General features: G+C 42.8%; 1 protein-coding gene across 1 annotated transcript; it reads right to left on the bottom strand.

Annotated features, from left to right (window-relative positions):
- Positions 1 to 114: 114 nt before the first annotated feature.
- Positions 115 to 9151, bottom strand: CA2H3orf49 (chromosome A2 C3orf49 homolog; the record flags this gene model as incomplete). The annotated part of the gene is made up of 4 exons (XM_030296144.1): positions 115 to 312; positions 766 to 879; positions 4493 to 4617; positions 8815 to 9151. Coding segments are annotated over 4 exons (774 nt in total), but the record flags the coding sequence as incomplete, so codon positions are not given.
- Between the last annotated feature and the right edge of the window lie 8789 nt (positions 9152 to 17940).

The following is a 17940-nucleotide window of genomic DNA, read 5'->3' as shown; positions in this document are numbered from 1 at the left end:
ATTCTAAGAAATGTCCTTCTCCCCAGTTGATTAATTCACTTAGATTTATTCAGGATTATGTACCAAAAGATAAGAATTCCCATAAAGATAAGTTCTGTGCAATCAGGGACAAAATCAGAAGCAGCAGCGGGTACATGGGAAACATACATTTTTCAGTTTATACTTCCTCATGGTTCTCTTGGATATCCTCTGGAACTGCTTCGAAGACTGAAGAATTTCATCCCCTAGAAACTCACACTGTTGAAGCTCCGCATGTCTTTGGGCCAATAACTTCATGGATTTATCTGTCACTGTTTCTATGAGGTCATCCACCTATGACAGATACAAAGAAATGTAGCCGCGTGTTGGAAAACCTTGTAGAAACCAAAGGGGCGGTTGTTTTTCCTGAGAGACAAGTTCAGGACTTGGTGGACGTTTTGTAAATCCCAAAGTATTATTCTAATTCAAGTCATGGCAAACAGAGCTTGAAAACATGCATTTACCACCCAGCGGTAAAGACGATCTCATTTCTTCTCAAAAGAAGGCTGTGTGCATGCCTTCATTCTAATTGAATTCACTCAATATTTATCAGGCACACAGCATCATCCGAGCTGCCCTTAGCAATCCTTCAGCCACCCTCAGAATGCCCCCCACTAACATGATTTCTTCATGCTAATCATTAACTCCATCCCATAGCCATGCTGTCTAGCAGGGCTGCGTGTTCAGTTCAACTGGGCCCTCTGTGATGCTTCTGAAAAACACAAAGCAAAAGCCTTTGTCCACTACCTGCATTTGAAGCTTTCCCACTGTCAAATCTGATTTTCGGAGGATGTTTTCCACGCTATGTTTCTTTTTTTTGAGTGCTGGAAAGTGGGATCTCTTTTTTGATGAGTACGGAACCTATCATAAAAATGCAAAAAAACCACTTCAGCTTAAGAAGTACCAACATTATTTCTGTGACCGTGCTTAACTAAGAATTCTCACCCTTGGGACATTCTCTTATAAACTGAACATTTGCCACATAACAACATTGGGTTGGAGACAGCATTCATATTATTCTCCACGCCCCATGTATCTCCTTTGTGCCCAGAGCTCTCTTTGAAGAGATCTATAGGGTGCAGAGAAATGAGATTGTCTGGTTCTGAAAGAATATACAGTGTCGGGAAAAGCAGGTCATTCGTAAGGGGAAGAAGAAATCATTGCCTCTGCAGCTGCTGAGCACAGTGAGAGTGGGGGGTGCTGAGGACCAGTGCCCCAGAAAGCTCATTAGCACTGGATCCAGTTGTTAATTTGGTCTCTTTTCTGCAGGTTTCCTTATTTTCATGGCAGACATGTCTCCAAACATAAAAAGGAAGCTCTGGGTTCTTTTCACCCCATGCCTGATATTTTCCTATCGTCCCTGGCTTGCTGGTTCTAAGTACCTGCCCTAATAGTGTTGCTATTGGAAATCATTCCTAGGTCATGGCTCCTGGCTAAAAGGCTCCTTTTGGTCTTACTGGGTTCACTCTTCCTTCCCCTTGTGCTTAGTAACTAGTATTTGGAATTATTGTTAGACCTACACACAGTGGGAGGAGGAATCACATCTGGGACCTACCCTGTGTCTGAGTTTACAGACGAGTCTGCTGACCCACCACTCTGCCCAGCCAACTTGCCCAGGCTCGCATGTCACTTGCCGGACCCTCCCCAGTCCGTCTATATAGTTGGACTCCTCTTTTTTCTCTCCCATAAAACCCAGTACTTTTTCCTACTGAACACTCAGCACATGTGGTAATTGCTAAGTTATATCTGTGTTTGTTGAATACCACTATTCTAATGTCAAATGCCTAGATGGTCCAGGCAGGTTGTGTAAAACAGAACCAGTTGCAGCTGGTGGTAAACTGGAGAGAATGCGCCTCCTGCCAAGGGGCCAGCCTCTGCACATCTCCTGCTGTCAATCATGAGAAACTGTGGGCCTAATGCTCCCAAATCCCATTTTTCAAAAGAAGGCTTAAAATCCTGATTTTTTTTGGAAATAGTCTCATTTTTCAGTGTGACCAATTAATTCACATACATTGTTGAGATCATTCTGAGAACTAAACAGAACTCTTCACAGCCAGTTGACAACCTTCGATTTAATGTCTTTTGCTGACCAGCAATTCTTGCTATAACCAAATATATCCATTTTTTTCTTTCATGGTCAGTGATACTTGTTCCTAAGAAGTCTTTCTCTATACTGAAATAATTTTTATTGTCCTCCAGAGGTTTTAAGCTTTTACCTTTTCCACACAGATCTAGAACCCAACAGGAATTAATTTTGTATATGGTGTGAGATAGGGATCAATTTTCTTTTTTCCCCTATGAACATCTACTTGTCCCATTGCCATTCATTCAAAAACTTATCCTTACCTCAGTGCTCTGCAGAGCCATGGTTTAATGTCTATCCCCTCTACTAAACTATAAGGTTCACAAAACAGGACTACGTCTTTTAGTCCCCAAACCTAGAAATTGCCCAGTACATAATAGGAATAAAATGAACGCGAACCTAACACACAAAAGGCAAAACTCAAAACTAATATTGGTGCCTTCTGACAATGATACTCTAGAACAGCACTGTTCAATAGAACTTTCTGCAAAAATGGAAATTTTCTTTCTTTATGTGCTGCCTAATACAACAGCCATGAACCACATGTCATTAGCAATCAACTTGAAATGTAGCTAGTGCAACTGAGGAAGTGAACTTTTATTTAATTTTAACTAAACAGTCACATATACCTAGTGGCTATCATTTGAGACAGTACAATTAGTATTCAGCATAGTAATTAAGATTAAGGACTCAAGAGCCAGACCTTCCTGGATTTGAAACCTGTCTCTACCACTTATCTAAGCAAATTATTTAACCTCCCAGGGCAATCCTTAAAATAAGGATAGTATTGCCATCTACCTTTTTTTTTTTTTTAATGTTTATTTATTTTTGAAAGAGAGGGACAGAGCATGAGCAGGGGAGGGGCAGAGAGACAGGGATACACAGAATCTAAAACAGACTCCAGGCTCTGAGCTGTCATAGGGCTTGAACTCACAAATTGTGAGATCATGACCTGAGCCAAAATCTGATGCTTCACCGACTGAACCACCCAGGCGCCCCTGTATTGCTATCTATCTTATAGGATTGTTGTAATTATTATCTGAGTTAATATTTATAAAACACTTAGAACTGGAGCAGAGTTAGCTTTAAGTAAATATTTGCTGTATTTATGTATTTTTTAATAATTTTTTTAATGTTTATTCATTTTTGAGAGACAGACCATGAGCTGGGGAGGGGCAGAGAGAGAGAGGGAGACACAGAATCTAAAGAAGGCTCAGGCTCTGAGCTGTCAGCACAGAGCCCGACATGGGACTCAAACTCATGAACCACGAGATCATGACCTAAGCCGAAGTCGAACACTTAACTGACTAAGCCACCCAGGTGCCCCATTATTTGTTATATTTAAAATAATTAGGCACCTGGGTGGCTAAGTTGATTAAGCATCTGACTCTTGGTTTCGGCTCAGGTCATGATCTCATGGTTTGTGAGTTTGAGCCCCACGTTGGGCTCTGTGCTGACAACGTGGAGCCTGCTTGGGATTCTCTCTCTTTCCCTCTCTTCCTATCCCTCCTGTACTCTCTCTCAAAATACAATCTCCCTCTCAAAATAAATAAATAAACTGAAAAAATAATAGTTCAGGTGATTTAAAAAAAATAGCCTGGGCAATTTAGGCTGAAGTTTATATATGCACAAATAAGCATAGGCTTTGGTTTGGAAACTCTTGGACTGTCTACTGCTACACTGTCTATACATGTGACTATCTTTAAATTTCAGTTACAGTGAAATACAATTAAAAATTGAACTTTTTAATTGCCCTGGCCACATTTCAGGCTCAAAAGTCACATGTGGCTATTGGCTACAATATTGGACAGTGTACACTTGTATCCTCACACAAAGTTCTTTTTTTTTTTAATGTTTATTTATTATTGAGAGACAGAGAGACACAGAGTATGAGCAGGGGACGGGTAGAGAGAGGGGGAGACACAGAATCTGAAGCAGGCTCCAGGCTGTGAGCTGCCAGCACAGAGTCCGATGCGGGACTCGAACTCACAAACCGTGAGATCATGACCTGAGCTGAAGTCGGACGCTTAACCAATGAGCCACCCGGGCGCCCCGTCCTCACGCAAAGTTCTACTGGGCAGTGGTGAATTCCTCTCCACATACCATGTATGATTGACCTGATGCTAATAATATACTAACTTGATATTTAAATGGTTGACAAATCAGTGGAAAGCTCAGAACTCTACTATTTCCCAGATTATAGTAGAAGCTGGACCATTTGAGTCAGAAGTAGATGAATCAGACTCAGAAAGCCTGTTTGCTGTGCCCTAAATTCTTGGAGAGGAGGACACAGGCAGCAGATTTAAAGGCTTTATTATGAGAACTTAATTAGTATTATGAACAATGACTTAGAGGAAAGTCTGTAGAGGTGAGTGTGTTTTAACATTGTACCTTCTGCAGTCCTGAAGGAAGGGATGTCACAGACAACCGCTTGGTGGTTCTCCTGGCCCGGAGTAGAGTATTTCCTTGGGTTATCTCCTCTGTCTCAGCTTCTACAACATCAAGTTGTATAGTTGCTTAGAAAGAAGGAGGGGGAAAAGAACTTGTAAGGATCACAATGATCAACTTTCTTACTAGAAAGAGCTGTGGGGGTGCCTGGGTGGTTCTGTCGATTAAGCAGCAAACTCTTGATTTCGGCTCAGGTCATGATCTCAGGGTTCGTGAGTTCCAGCCCCACGTCGGTCTCTGTGCTGACAGTGCAGAGCCTGCATGGGATTCTCTCTCTCCCTCTCTCTGCCCCTCCCCCACTCACACTCATGTTCTCTCTCTGCCTCTCAAAATAAACAAACTTAAAAAAAGAAAAAAAGAAAGTATTCTGAAAAGACAGCATTCCATGCTCCCTCAGTAGCTTTTGTCCTTAGGGTTAAAGACAAAAAATGGGTTTGCTTTTTCTTTTCTGTTCTGTTTTAACTTAAAAAAAAAAAAGTTTATGCATTTTTGAGTGGAGTTGGGGGCGGGAGACAGAGTGTGAGCAGGGGAGGACAGAGAAAGAGGGAGCCACAGAATCCAAAGCAGGCTCTAGACTCTGAGCTCTTAGCACAGAGCCAAAATGTGGGGCTCAAACCCACAAACCCTGAGATCACAGCCTGAGTGGAAGTTGGACACTTAACTGACGGAGCCACCCAGGCGCCCCTGAGTTTTCTTTTTCTAATCTTACACTTTCTCCTGTACACATCTGCCTTTTCTCGTGGTCATGACCTCAGTGGTCACCAATGCGTTCTGACAAGGTGGTTATGTCTCTGTGTTTGAGACATTGTTTTTGCCCTGGATTACTTTTTCCTTTAATTGTTGTGGAATTAGAAAAAGTACCCCTCTAATGTATAAGACCATCCCTTGAGTACTTGTCATTAATTGAAACAATGTTTAAAGCTATTCACTCCCCAGCCATGTGGCTCAAGGCTCAGTCATCAAATACCATACTCATTTTCCAGGAGCCATGTGAAACCCAGCCTCCTTAATATTTTTCTTTATGTCAGTTCAATTCTTAACACAATACATGCTTTTACAAAGGAATCCTTGAAACACTAGCATAAATAAAACAGCATCATAAATAGGCATTAAAATTAATATGGTAAAAACAAACCATGTTATTGCCTGCAGAAGGGACTAAGGTTAGGTTATTCTCCTTTTTATTAAAAAAAGAAGGCAGGGCATGAGGCTTTTATTTCATGTAGTCAAAGGGATTGACCAGGGCATTGGGGAAAAGGTGTTTGCAATTCGCTCTGTGTTTCAGTGCCTTCACCCCGTGCTCACACCTACAATCTTGCTTAAGGTCCATTGATGAGAACTTCTCGAGGAGTGGTGGCTCCTAAGTGAATGGGGCTCTGCCCTCCGAGCAGATGCTGAACCCAGGGACTCCTCCCTCTCCCTGCCCTCCACTCTCCAGGTCTTCCCCAAATCTCACAACTTCAACCTATGAACGCTTCTCCCATTACCTCCGCATCCCCACTGTTGGCAACCAACCAAGCTACTATCGTTCCTTGCTGGAATGAATGTTCAGAGCCTCTCTATCGTTCTTCCTGGATCTGCTGACCTCCCATCCCCTCCCTACTCTGCAGCCTGTGCTGTCTTTAAAAAATACAAATCAGGTTATATAAATCCCCAGCTTGAAAGTATTTGATGGTTTCTTATCAAAAAGTTAAAAATTCTTAGGAGAAAGTTAAAAATTGTTAATGTGGCTAACAACATCCTGACCACCTTATTCACCGGCTCTTCCTTGACATTGTACCTGTACCATTGAATCTGAAGCAGGCTCCAGGCTGTGAGCTGCCAGCACAGAGCCCAATGCGGGACTCGAACTCACAAACCGTGAGATCATGACCTGAGCTCAAGTCGGACGCTTAACCAATGAGCCACCCGGGCGCCCCATCCTCATGCAAAGTTCTACTGGGCAGTGGTGAATTCCTCTCCACATACCATGTATGATTGACCTGATGCTAATAACATACTAACTTGATATTTGAATAGTTGACAAATCAGTGGAAAGCTCAGAACTCTACTATTGCCCAGATTATAGTAGAAGCTGGACCATTTGAGTCAGAAGTAGATGAATCAGACCCAGAAAGCCTGTTTGCTGTGCCCTAAATTCTTGGAGAGGAGGACACAGGTAGCAGATTTAAAGGCTTTATTATGAGAGCTTAATTGTTATTATGAACACTGACTTATATGAAAGTCTGTAAAGGTGAGTGTAGAGAGAATGACTGAATTACTTTCTTTTCTTTATTATGCTCAGTGCTCTTTTTAGATGGGGATATGAATATGCTCTCCCCTCTTCCTGGAAAACTCTTCCCACTCTCCTCATCTGACTCTAGTTGTCCTTCAAATCTCAACTGAGCTGTCCCTTCCTCAGGGAGGCCTTCCTAGGGCTCCTCCCCCAAAGTTAGAGCACCCGTGATGGGTTTCTGTAGGTGCCCTGTGCTGCTACTTGGCATCAGATGTAATTATCTGCCTAGTGTTGGAACGTCCCTCTATTCTATAACTTCATGAGATCCGGGACCATGTCTGTTCCACCCGCTACTCTATCCTTAATAGCGTGGCGGACATAAAATAAGTATTTGGTGAATATTTGTTAAAAATGTTCGGAAGGTCAACAGGGAAAAGCCACAGGTGAGACAGTGTCGTAATGTTAGAGCTATGGCCTGAAAGGCATGTTTTTGGAAGAAATCTTGGTATAGATATTGGTTATTCCAACTAAGACAAAAATAAGCCAATGCACACAGATGGGAAGGAAGAATTGGATCCTCTATGTCCTGTTAGACTCTTCAACTTCAGCCCCATCAGTATAGAAACATGTTGTCTTTGTTATTTTCAATGAAAATAGGTAAGTCCATCCATACCAGGTAATTGCTAGAGGCTTGGATCCTAGCGTTACTGACTGCTTTTTCCAGAAGAGAGAGTTTAAAAGGGCCATCAGTCACCTGGAAGCCATCATTTTTGGGGGTGTTTATTTGTTTATTTTCTGAAAAAGTAGTACTCACCAGGTATGCAGCCTTATCACTGTGTGAAATGTGGGATTGTGTGTGGATTCCCTATCTTAGGGCTACACACGTTTCCTGGTGCTCTGCTATAAAGGACATGAAGAAGCTACACAAGATATTTAGGACAGTGAAGCTGCCCTGTCTGGCACTGTAATGGTGGATATAGGACATCACATGATGGCGTTGTCATATTAAGCCAAGACGTTAGAGGAAGCTGTGTGGGTGGGGTAAGGAGTGAGGGTATATGGGAAGTAAATCTCTGTATCTTCCATTTTTCTAGTAAACCTACAACTGCTCTAAAAAAAATAGTCTACTAACTTAGAAAAGCTACAGAGAAGAATGCAAATATTTGTGGTAATGTTCGTTATAACTGATAGGACCCCTCCCCCCCACCAAACAGCATCACTGCATTGCATAAAAGACTTCAAGTCAACAATTCAAATGTTGGGGCGCCTGGGTGGCTCGGTCGGTTAAGCATCCGACTTCAGCTCAGGTCATGATCCCACGGTCCGTGGGTTTGAGCCCCGCGTTGGGCTCTGTGCTGACAGCTCAGAGCCTGGAGCCTGTTTCGGATTCTGTGTCCCCCTCTCTCTGTGACCCTCCCCCGTTCATGCTCTGTCTCTCTCTGTCTCAAAAATGAATACACGTTAAAAAAAAAATTAAAAAAAAAAAAAAGAAAGGAAAAAAAAACAATTCAAATGTTGATTCTTCCATGAGGAACGTGGGAATTAGATACATAAAATAAAATGTTACTTAGGATTTACCAATCATAAATTATATTCATAGAAATCTCCCATACCCTCCACTGTAGGAAATAACTATTTCAAAGGCTGCATTACTGCTCTTTCCAGAAACAAAAGAAAAATCCTACTTTAGTTTGATTTTCTCATATACATGTACATATACATATAGATGTATATATGTGTCTATACACATATAGGCATGTGGGTGCACATTTAAATAAAACAGGGGCTTTAGAAAAAAAGACCACCAGTTGGACTGGGAAGGACCTCAAAGGCAATCTAATGCAGAGCTCTTCAAAATGTATGCACAAGTACATCATCTGGGGCTAGGTATAGAATGCAGATTCTGACTCAGTAGACCCAGGCAGGGCCTGAGATTCTGCATTTCAGACAAGCTCCCAGGAGATGCCACACTTGGGTAGCAAGCAAAGCCGTCCTAATTTCACTATTCCCCCTTGGCCTTGACACTTAACCATGAGTTGCCTTTGATTACCATTCTGTGACAGCTTTCTCATTCTTGGTTTCATGAATAACCTGGCGGATGGAAGGTCCTTGACAATTCTAGGAAGAAGGCTCTGAGGGTTTGAAAGGAAATTTTCCTTAGGGTTAGCGGAGGCCCCTCTGCTGCCATTTGCTGACTTGCTTCTACTTTTGTAGGACAGCATCCTTCCCAAAACAGTCTTCACTTTCTTCATCCAGTTTTTTTTTGTATTTTGCTGGCTTTCATGAAATTCCATGTCGCTATCCCCGGACGTTTCGTCTTTGGGCACCAATATGTTTTGTTTTACTAGGTTGGTAGACACAGCTCTATGCCATCTAAAAATTAAAAAAGAATTTGTTTTAAGGAAATTAAAAAGTTAGAAACAAATGACTGAAATCATCAAAATCTAAACTTGAATTGTGACCTAATCACACAATTCCAAAAAGTAAAACTGTAGACCAAGAATCAAATCACAGAAAAACCAAGCCAAAGCAACTCCTTGGTGTTTTGTTACCCAACTGTAGTCAAGTGCCTTCTGGCCACTCTCTCGTTTTATCCTCTTAGCTCCCTAAGAGGTAGGTCATATTGTTATCTCTGTTTCACTAACGAGTAAACTGAAACAAAGAGAGGTTAAGTTAATTTGGCCAAGCATAGAATGCCGATTTTAATCCGGGTCTGTGAGTGTTAGAACACATATTGGCAAATAGGCAACCTTGTCTCAATGATGGCTTTTGCTGGATTTGGTGGTTCCCAGTCTACAGTGATGAGAGAGAAGAGTCGGCTAGAGTAGTCGTTAAGGGACGCAGTCCCCAAAGCCCCATAAATGTTGCAAGTACACAGAGCACTCATTTGGATAGAGTAACTCTAAACTCTTGTTTCTAAAATTGCAAATAGTCACACACCATCTTCATCATTTTGGCATATCTCAGTAATACAAATAGATAACGTTCCTTAGCAGCTTTCTATGCACGGAACACTCTTTCAAGTTCTTCCCTGTATTTTATGTAATTTACCCTTTTCCTACTGTCATCTCCTTTTTATAAATGACAGATTAAAGCTTCGAAAGGTTAAATAAGCCCAGGATCTGATCCCAATGTCTGCGTTACTCACTATTCTAGAGTAAATATCATCTATATCATGATAACCATTCTTTAGCTAATATTCTTCCTCAAGTAGCTGTTATCTTTAGTGTCATCCAAAACAATAATATCCATAAAATCCCAGGGATTTAAAAAAGTTAAATCTTGGGCACCTGGATGGCTCGATTGGTTAAAAAAAATTAAACCTTTTATTTTGAGATAACTGTCACTTCACAGGCAGTCTTAAGAAGTGATACGGGGAGATTTGCCCAGTTTCCTCCAATGGTAACCTCTTGTAAAAGTGTAACTGTCACAACATCGATACCGTCAAGATATAGAACATTTCCGTCACCACCAGGATCCTTCATGTGTTATGGCCACGCCCACTTCCCCACTCACCCCCACCGTCTCCTTAAGCTGTCCTCCATTTGTATAATTTTTGTCCTTTCAAAAATGTTATATAAATGGAATCATACAGCCTATGAACTTTTGGGGATTTACTTTTTTTCACTCAGCATAAATCTCCTGGAAATTCATCCAGGTTGGTGGATGTATCAATTATTTGTTCCTTTTTGTTTCTGAGTAATATTCCATGATATGGATTACCACTGTCTAATCATTCGCTCATTGAAAAACATTTGGATTGTTTCCAGTGTGGGGCTAATATGAATACACACATAAGCATTTGTATGAATATAAACTTTCATTTCTCTGGATGAAATCCCAGATTTTATATTATGTTATGTTATGTTTGCAATATATGGGACATGTATTTCTAATACGGATTAAAATAAGCTCATAACTAATAAAAGATGTCCTTCATCATATGCTACCTAAAATATCTCGAGTACCACCATACAGCATCCTCCAAGAAAATACTGCTCTAACCTGGACCTAAATCATTCAGCTTCTCTGTAATTACACATGGGAAGTGGTTCAGAAGAGTCCAGGCACCGGAGTTAAATGGTCTTGTTAACCCTGCACCACACTTCCTAGTTACGTGATCTTGGGCATGTTATCTAACCTCTATAAGCTTAGGTTTTTCTCATTTGAAAACGGGTATACTGTTTTCAGAAATGTGGGAATAAAAAGAAAAAATCATGTACTTGGCACCTAATAAATGATAGCTTTTACTAATACGTGATTCAGATGAGTGAGGAAAAAATGTAAAAGGCAAGGAGGGACCTCAAGCTAGAAGTCAAATGAAGGGAGGCCATATTGGGTAGCCAGCCTCCCTTTTAGGACTGGAGTTCTAAAAACAGGAGTTCTTCCAGTTACACATGCACTCAAACGCTAGGGGGTGCTATTCACATTCAGTCATCGAGGTGTATAGTTACTATAACTTTCTAGCAGATGGCAGTAAAGTGTTTGAAAGATGGAATGCCATTTTCTAATTTGCCCAAAGACCATTTATGGGCTAAGAATAATCTTCCATAGAGCCCTGTGAGAATCATTTAACAAAGCCATCAATTTCTACTACCATAAATACACAAATGCGTGCACACACACACACACACACACATGCACACTCCCAAAATAATAGAAATACAACTTGAGGAGGCTCAAGAACCCCAAAGGCCATCCACGTCATCTCTCAGATTAAAAGCCCAGCTCTAAGGAGTCCAAATCTCTAGAATGTATCTCCCACACCATGCCCTGCACCCTCATTCCCTATTTATTGATTTGTTTGTTTATTTTAAAATTTACTTGAGAGAGACAGAGTGTGAGCAGGGAAGGGGCAGAGAGAGAGAGGGACACAAAGAATTCCATGCTGTCAGCACTGAGCCCAAGGCAGGGCTCGAAATCACACACCATGAGATCATGACCTGAACCAAAATCGAGAGTAGAACACTTAACCAACTGATCCACACAGGCTCCCCCCAATCTGCTTATAACATAACTAACAAAGGTGAGTTTATTCCAGGGCCTTGGAATAGAACTGTTGTTAATTTCTGTCTTGAAAAGAACCCTTCCCTTCTTAAGTTTTCAAGTATCTTGGTTGGTAATGAACTTATTTTGTTGTACTGCTTCCCCTTTTAACCTCATTTTCTTATTGAAAGTGGAAATCTCTGCAATATTTCATTTCGTCCAAGGAAGTTCAGAAGGTTGGTGTTTGATGATTCAGGCCTCATAAAAACACCTCATTTCTACATGTCTGAGCTATTGCTCATGAACCTGGTAAGAAAGAAGCCAAAAGAAATTGGAAAATAAATCATCTCATTGATTTTCCAAATTAAAATGTATTATGTTTGGAGTATTTCATGCCCGTGTCTATGGTTTTTCCATTGGCAGGAAATACCAGATATAAGACAGTTTTAACATTAGATTAAAGAACGTGCACAGCGTGAAGTACAATTAGTACGTATTTCGGTACCTATTGCTGGGCAAGGGAACAGAAAGCATTCATTCATCACGGCCTCTTCCCAAAGAATGTAGTACTGAATTCTCAAAATCATAGTATTTACAGAGGACATGTGATGTCTAAAATTTTGAGACTGAAATAACAACTTAGTGCTTATTTTAGCGTCCTATGTCGCATTAAAACCCAAATTCAGGTGGAAAGGAAAGGTTTTCCTCATCACGATTACACTTTCCTATTAAATGAGGCTTCCCTTGTGGCACTAGGCTTCCCAACCAATGTATAAATGCAGCGCCTCCCCCAACCCCCGATCCGTTCAGAGACTTCATTTCTAAAGGCAAAGCTGAAACAGAGATGCCACCCTTTCTCACCATCCCAGTGAACATCGTTTAATGCAAAATCCAAAGTATCTCCCTTAACAGAAAAGGAGATGACTCCTGTTTACCTACCTTTCCATCCCCTTCCTTTTGAAGGGGCCATTTTTCTTTCTGGGTTGCTGGAGTCTTCGGTACTGGCCAACTCTTCCACAGGCACCCTTAAAAGACTCTGGAAGGTACAGTTGAGGGGGGTCCATTGCTGTCAAGTCCACCTGCCGTAGCTGTTGTGGATTTCTTCAGGTCTTCAGCTCACAACAGCAAAGCAAAATAGCCAGGGCCACAGGCGCTTTTAACTTCTGGGCTGTTGGGGGCGGGGGCAGGAAGTATGTAGGAAAGTTTTGGAATCTTGTTCTTATTCCCTTCTAGGTGTGAGAGACATCATTGGTGGGACTGGCCCTGTTACCACTTTTCAGAGGTTGGGGATGATGCATTTGACAGGGCGGTGGGAAATTCCGGTTGGCTTTGTGGAACACTGATGCTTGGGCAAGGCAAATGCAGAAAAGGTGGCCTGATTGCCTAACCACTGCCATTTGGGTTGGTAATAAAATAATCACGCACCAATGGGTTATGGCATTCAGATGTGCATGTTTGAGTCCCAAAAAGAAAAGACCCTGTAGGAATATCAATGATCCCAGCTTTCGCCAGGTTTCTCAGCTAGAGCTGATGAATACTCTCTCGGCCCTGGGAGACACACGGTAAAAAGGCCAGTTGTTATCTGGCCATCTCATAGTACACCCCAAGGTTATTTTATTATATCGTAGAATTTTGTAGCCATCTCTCCAAAGCACAGGGCTGAAAAAGTTGAGTGCCTCGTCCATCCCTTTCCTTTCTAAGATTTCCCCCTTTATTTCCCGGGGAAGAGCAAATTCTGCCTGCAAATTCTTCTTACCACAAGGTGGCAGCAGACACTAGGATTTATTCCCATCGCACTCCCTAGCGTTTTTGAGTTTTTCAGTAGGAAATAACTATGCTAAGAAAGAAAATTCTAGAAAACTATGAGAGAGAGAGAGAGAGAGAGAGAGAGATACATGGATTACCCTGTTTTTTGCATTTGTACTCATCAGTAATCTGAAGCATACTTCTCGAACTTTCATGTGCGCATGAATTACCTGGGGATTTTATTAAAATACACATTTTGATTCAGGAGGTCTGGGTGAAATCCATGAATTTGCATTTCGAATAAACTGCCAGGTGATACTGATGATGCTGGTCCACAAACCACACCTGAAGTAGTGAGGGTCTTGTATGTTCCAGTGCTGTGAGAAAGAGCTTAAAAAGGGTCAGGAACGAAGGGTATTACATTGAGGGATTAAGAGGTTTCTTGGTCCAGTGCCACAGTCAGTTCACCTACCCTATCTGCTTGTTTTCGCATCTGTAAACCAGGGCTACAAATAGCACCCAAGCCCTCGGAGAGTGGGTGCAGGTGGTCCTTTGGGAAACAATGAAATGCAGCGCACCCGATGTGCTTTAGCCAAAATGGCTTGTGGTTCTCCCTGGTCTGTTTTTCCTCAGTTGTTGGAATTCCCAGAGTGTGATAAATGATTAGTGCTTGAATGAAGGAATAAATGAACGAGCATTCTCTTTAACCACGAGCCAATCATTTCCAATCGATCACTGGAATAGTGGTCTTAATTCTGTTGGGTTTTGTCGAATATCTAGATGAATGAGATCAATTCTACGTTAGGAAGAGAGCTGGTTTTTATTTGTGTGTGTGTCTTGTGTTCGCACATGTTGGTGAGTGCGCAAGTCTGTGTGTGTGTGTGTATGTGTGTGTGTGTGTGTGTGTGACAGGCAGCACCGTTTGCTGCTTTGGCTTTTGTGACAAATTGCACGGATTCTCCGGGGTGTCCTGGAACAGGCGGAGAAGCTAGAGGTAGAACAGAGAAGAATGAAGAGAACAGCTCGGGCACAGACACCAATTTGAGCCGATTCTGTTTTTGAACTCTAGCTCTGCCGTTAACAGGATATGGGTCCTTGGGCAGTGATAAAACCTCCCTGGACCCCCATTTTCTCATCCATAAAACAGGAATAGTAACCGCTACCTTCCAGGAATGCTTTATTCAATCAGCTGTCAATTACTCAAATGCCTAGTGCATGCTGGTGCGATTCTAGACGCCTGAGATACTGGGATGACAACACACAGAATCTCTGAACTAACGTAACTTAAAATGATGTGGGTAAGGCTGGGAACAAATGAGGAACCAAAGAAATTAACATCAGCTAGTTAGAAGCAATGCTACGAAGAAAATAGACAAGGGCGGTAGGATAGTGAGGCTCAACTTCACATGAGGAGCCGGGGAAGGCAGTTCTGCCTGCGGAATCACGGAGCCTTAGAACTGAACATGGGAAAAGGTACAGTCATGTGAAGATCTGACTGTCCCAGGTACATGACTCAGCAGGCGCCAAAGCCCCGGGGGGAAGAAGTCTGATGTCTTTGAAAATGTACAAGGTAGAGTGGCTGCAGCAAAGACAGGCTGGTTCCTACAGAACAAGTAAACATTGTGGTCTTGATCTTCAGAGCAATGGAGAGGTTGTTAAGTGTCTTCAAAAAATCATTTAAACAAACATTTGATTGTGGGAAAATATGCATGATATAAAATCCACCATCCTAACCGGATTTCAGTGTACATTTCAGTGGCATGACGTATGTTCACGTTATCGCGCAACCATGGGCACCTGTCTCCTGAACTGTTTTCATCTTGCGACACTGAAGCGCTGAACCTTTTAAACAATAACTCCCCATTCCTCCCTCCCCACCCCTCCCTGACCTGCCCCCAGCCTCTGGGAACCGTCATTCTGTTTTCATGTCTCTATGACGTTGATACAGTTTTTTCTTTTTTTTTTTTTTTTTTTTTTTTTTTTTGAGAGAGAGAGAGAGAGTGCAAGTGAGCAAAGGGCAGAGAGAGAGGGGGTGGGAGAATCCCACGAGGTGGGGAGGGGGAGAGAGAAAGAGAGAAAGGAAAGGAGAGAAAGAGAGAGAAGCAGCACTCACCCGGGGCTCGTCTTTTAACCAACGCGGGCTCGAGCTCACCTGACACCGAGCTCGAGCTCACTCACAGCGCTTGCTCAAGCTCACCTGATGTGGACTCGAACTCACGAACTCCAAGATCATGACCCGAGCCGAAGCCAAATGCTTAACGACTGAGCCCCGCAGGGGCCCCGATAAGGGTTTTTAAGGAGCTACTCAATGCACATTTATTCTGTGCAATTCACGATTCTCTGCCCAGGAATTACATCCTAGTGGAGGAGACAGACACCAAACACGTTAGCACATAGATCAAGCATTGCAGGCTCTGAAAAAGAATGCTGTGAAAAATCCAGGAAAAGATGGTAGAGAGGGAGCGGAAGTGGCTGTTTCTGCCACAGTGATCAAGAAGACGTCTTACTGAAGTGACTTGGAGGTGAGACATTTCACATGGAGAAGGAGGCAGTGTAGGGCAAAATCTGAGAGGAAAAGTATTCCACAGATGGAAAACTCCAGAGCAAACGTTCTCCGATGGGTGGGGGCCAGGCCATGTTTGAGGGCAGAAAGGAGACCAATGTGGTGGCAACAGAGGTGACAAGGGAAGGGCAACATTATGCTGGAGTTTTATTTATTTATTTTTTAATTTTTTTTTAAATGTTTTATTCATTTTTGAGACAGAGAGTGAGCAGGGGAGGGGCCGAGGGAGAGGGAGACACACAATCCCAGGCAGGCTCCAGGCTCTGAGCTGTCAGCACAGAGCCCGACGCGGGGCTCGAACCCACAGACTGTGAGATCATGACCTCAGCCGAAGTCGGACGCTAAACCGACTGAGCCACCCAGGTGCCCCAGATGCTGGAGTTTTAAAGAGACTGCTGTGTGCAGCTTGGGAAATGCGTTGAAGAGGACAAAGGATGGTTGACAAAAGGTCATTAGGCAGGCAGTTGGGCCAGGCTGGAGACGATGGTGGCTAGGAGCAGACTGAGATAAGAGTGTGTAGATTCAGGAAATAACTAAGGCTGAAATGAACAGAGTCTGGGGAGGGGTGAGGAGACAGAGAGACACCGGCAGGCATCCTGTTGCTGCAGTTCAAGTGTGAGACTGCAGTGGTTTAATGACGAAGAGATTACTGGAGACAGAAAGAGACCCTGGTAAATTGTCTTTTCTTTTCAACCATCCTGCACAGGGTGTGGCTTGGAGTCACATCCATATGGTCGTTCCCTGGACGCTTGTAAATGTTCCTCTGAAAAACCAAAAAGACAGAGCAGGGCCAAATCTGGTCAAAACACCATCTTTATTGTTCTCAACGTTATCCTTCTCTTGAACGCGGCTGAGATTGCATAATCCTACTTAGGTAACCATAACAACAGCTGACTCCTGGTGAGATAGCAGAGGACTGAAACCACCAAGTCAGAGATTGCCAACAGGAATGAATGCCTGCAGGCGCCAGGCAGGTAGATGTGAGAAGCTGTGGGAAACAGTAGGAAGGGGTGGGGGGTGTGGCAAACTGTAGAGTGCTAGGCTGGTCAAACGTTACTCAACTTCCAATTTCTAAGAATCCTCATGCATTTAAAAAGATGATCTGCAGGGGCGCCTGGGCGGCTCAGTCAGATGAGCATCCGACTTCAGCTCAGGTCATGATCTCGCGGTTTGTGGGTTCGAGCTCCGCGTCGGGCTCTGTGCTGACCGCTAGCTCGGAGCATGGAGCCTGTCTTTGGATTCTGTGTCTCCCTGTCTCTCTCTCTCTCCCAAAACTAAATAAAACATTAAAAAAACTTAATAAAAAAAATAAAAATATGACCTGCAGGTCATATTTAGCCTGTGGGTCGCCTATTTACTGCTCCCAGAGATTTTTTTTTTACGTCACCTTTCCATTCAGTCAGCCGGGTCTTCCCCATCGGTGACCCCAAAGCTGATTTCCATCCCAAATTGTAACTTAAATGTGTTGACTTGCATTCTATTGGCTTTTTGGCCAACTACTAAACTGTTTTTTGCAACTTATCTCTGTCTGGCTGCAAACTCACCTCCCCCAGCAACTACTAAGCCCTCTGCAAACTTTGTTAACAGAGATTCTGGGTCTTACTCCAAGTCTGGGAAAGATAAACACATAGAACAGGGCAGGACCACGTACCTTGGTGACCCGCGGTCATTTTTAAACCGAATGATTTTGGAAATGAATGAACGTAGCAAGCTGGCCAGTTTTTGAAGAGTCCCCACTACTTCTGGCCACCCCGGAGGCACCGGGGTTCGGGAGGCCTTTGCGTTGCAAGGGAATATGAAGTGGGGACTTCTCCTCGCTCAAGCAAATCTTACTGGAGCTTTTGCCTTTTTTGAGAGAAGAAGGCGTCGCTTTACCAGCCC

This window comes from Lynx canadensis, chromosome A2, assembly GCF_007474595.2.
Source record: "Lynx canadensis isolate LIC74 chromosome A2, mLynCan4.pri.v2, whole genome shotgun sequence".
NCBI lineage: Eukaryota > Metazoa > Chordata > Mammalia > Carnivora > Felidae > Lynx > Lynx canadensis.
The sequence above is the reverse complement of the archived record's forward strand: the minus strand, read 5'-3'. Positions and strand labels throughout refer to the sequence as shown.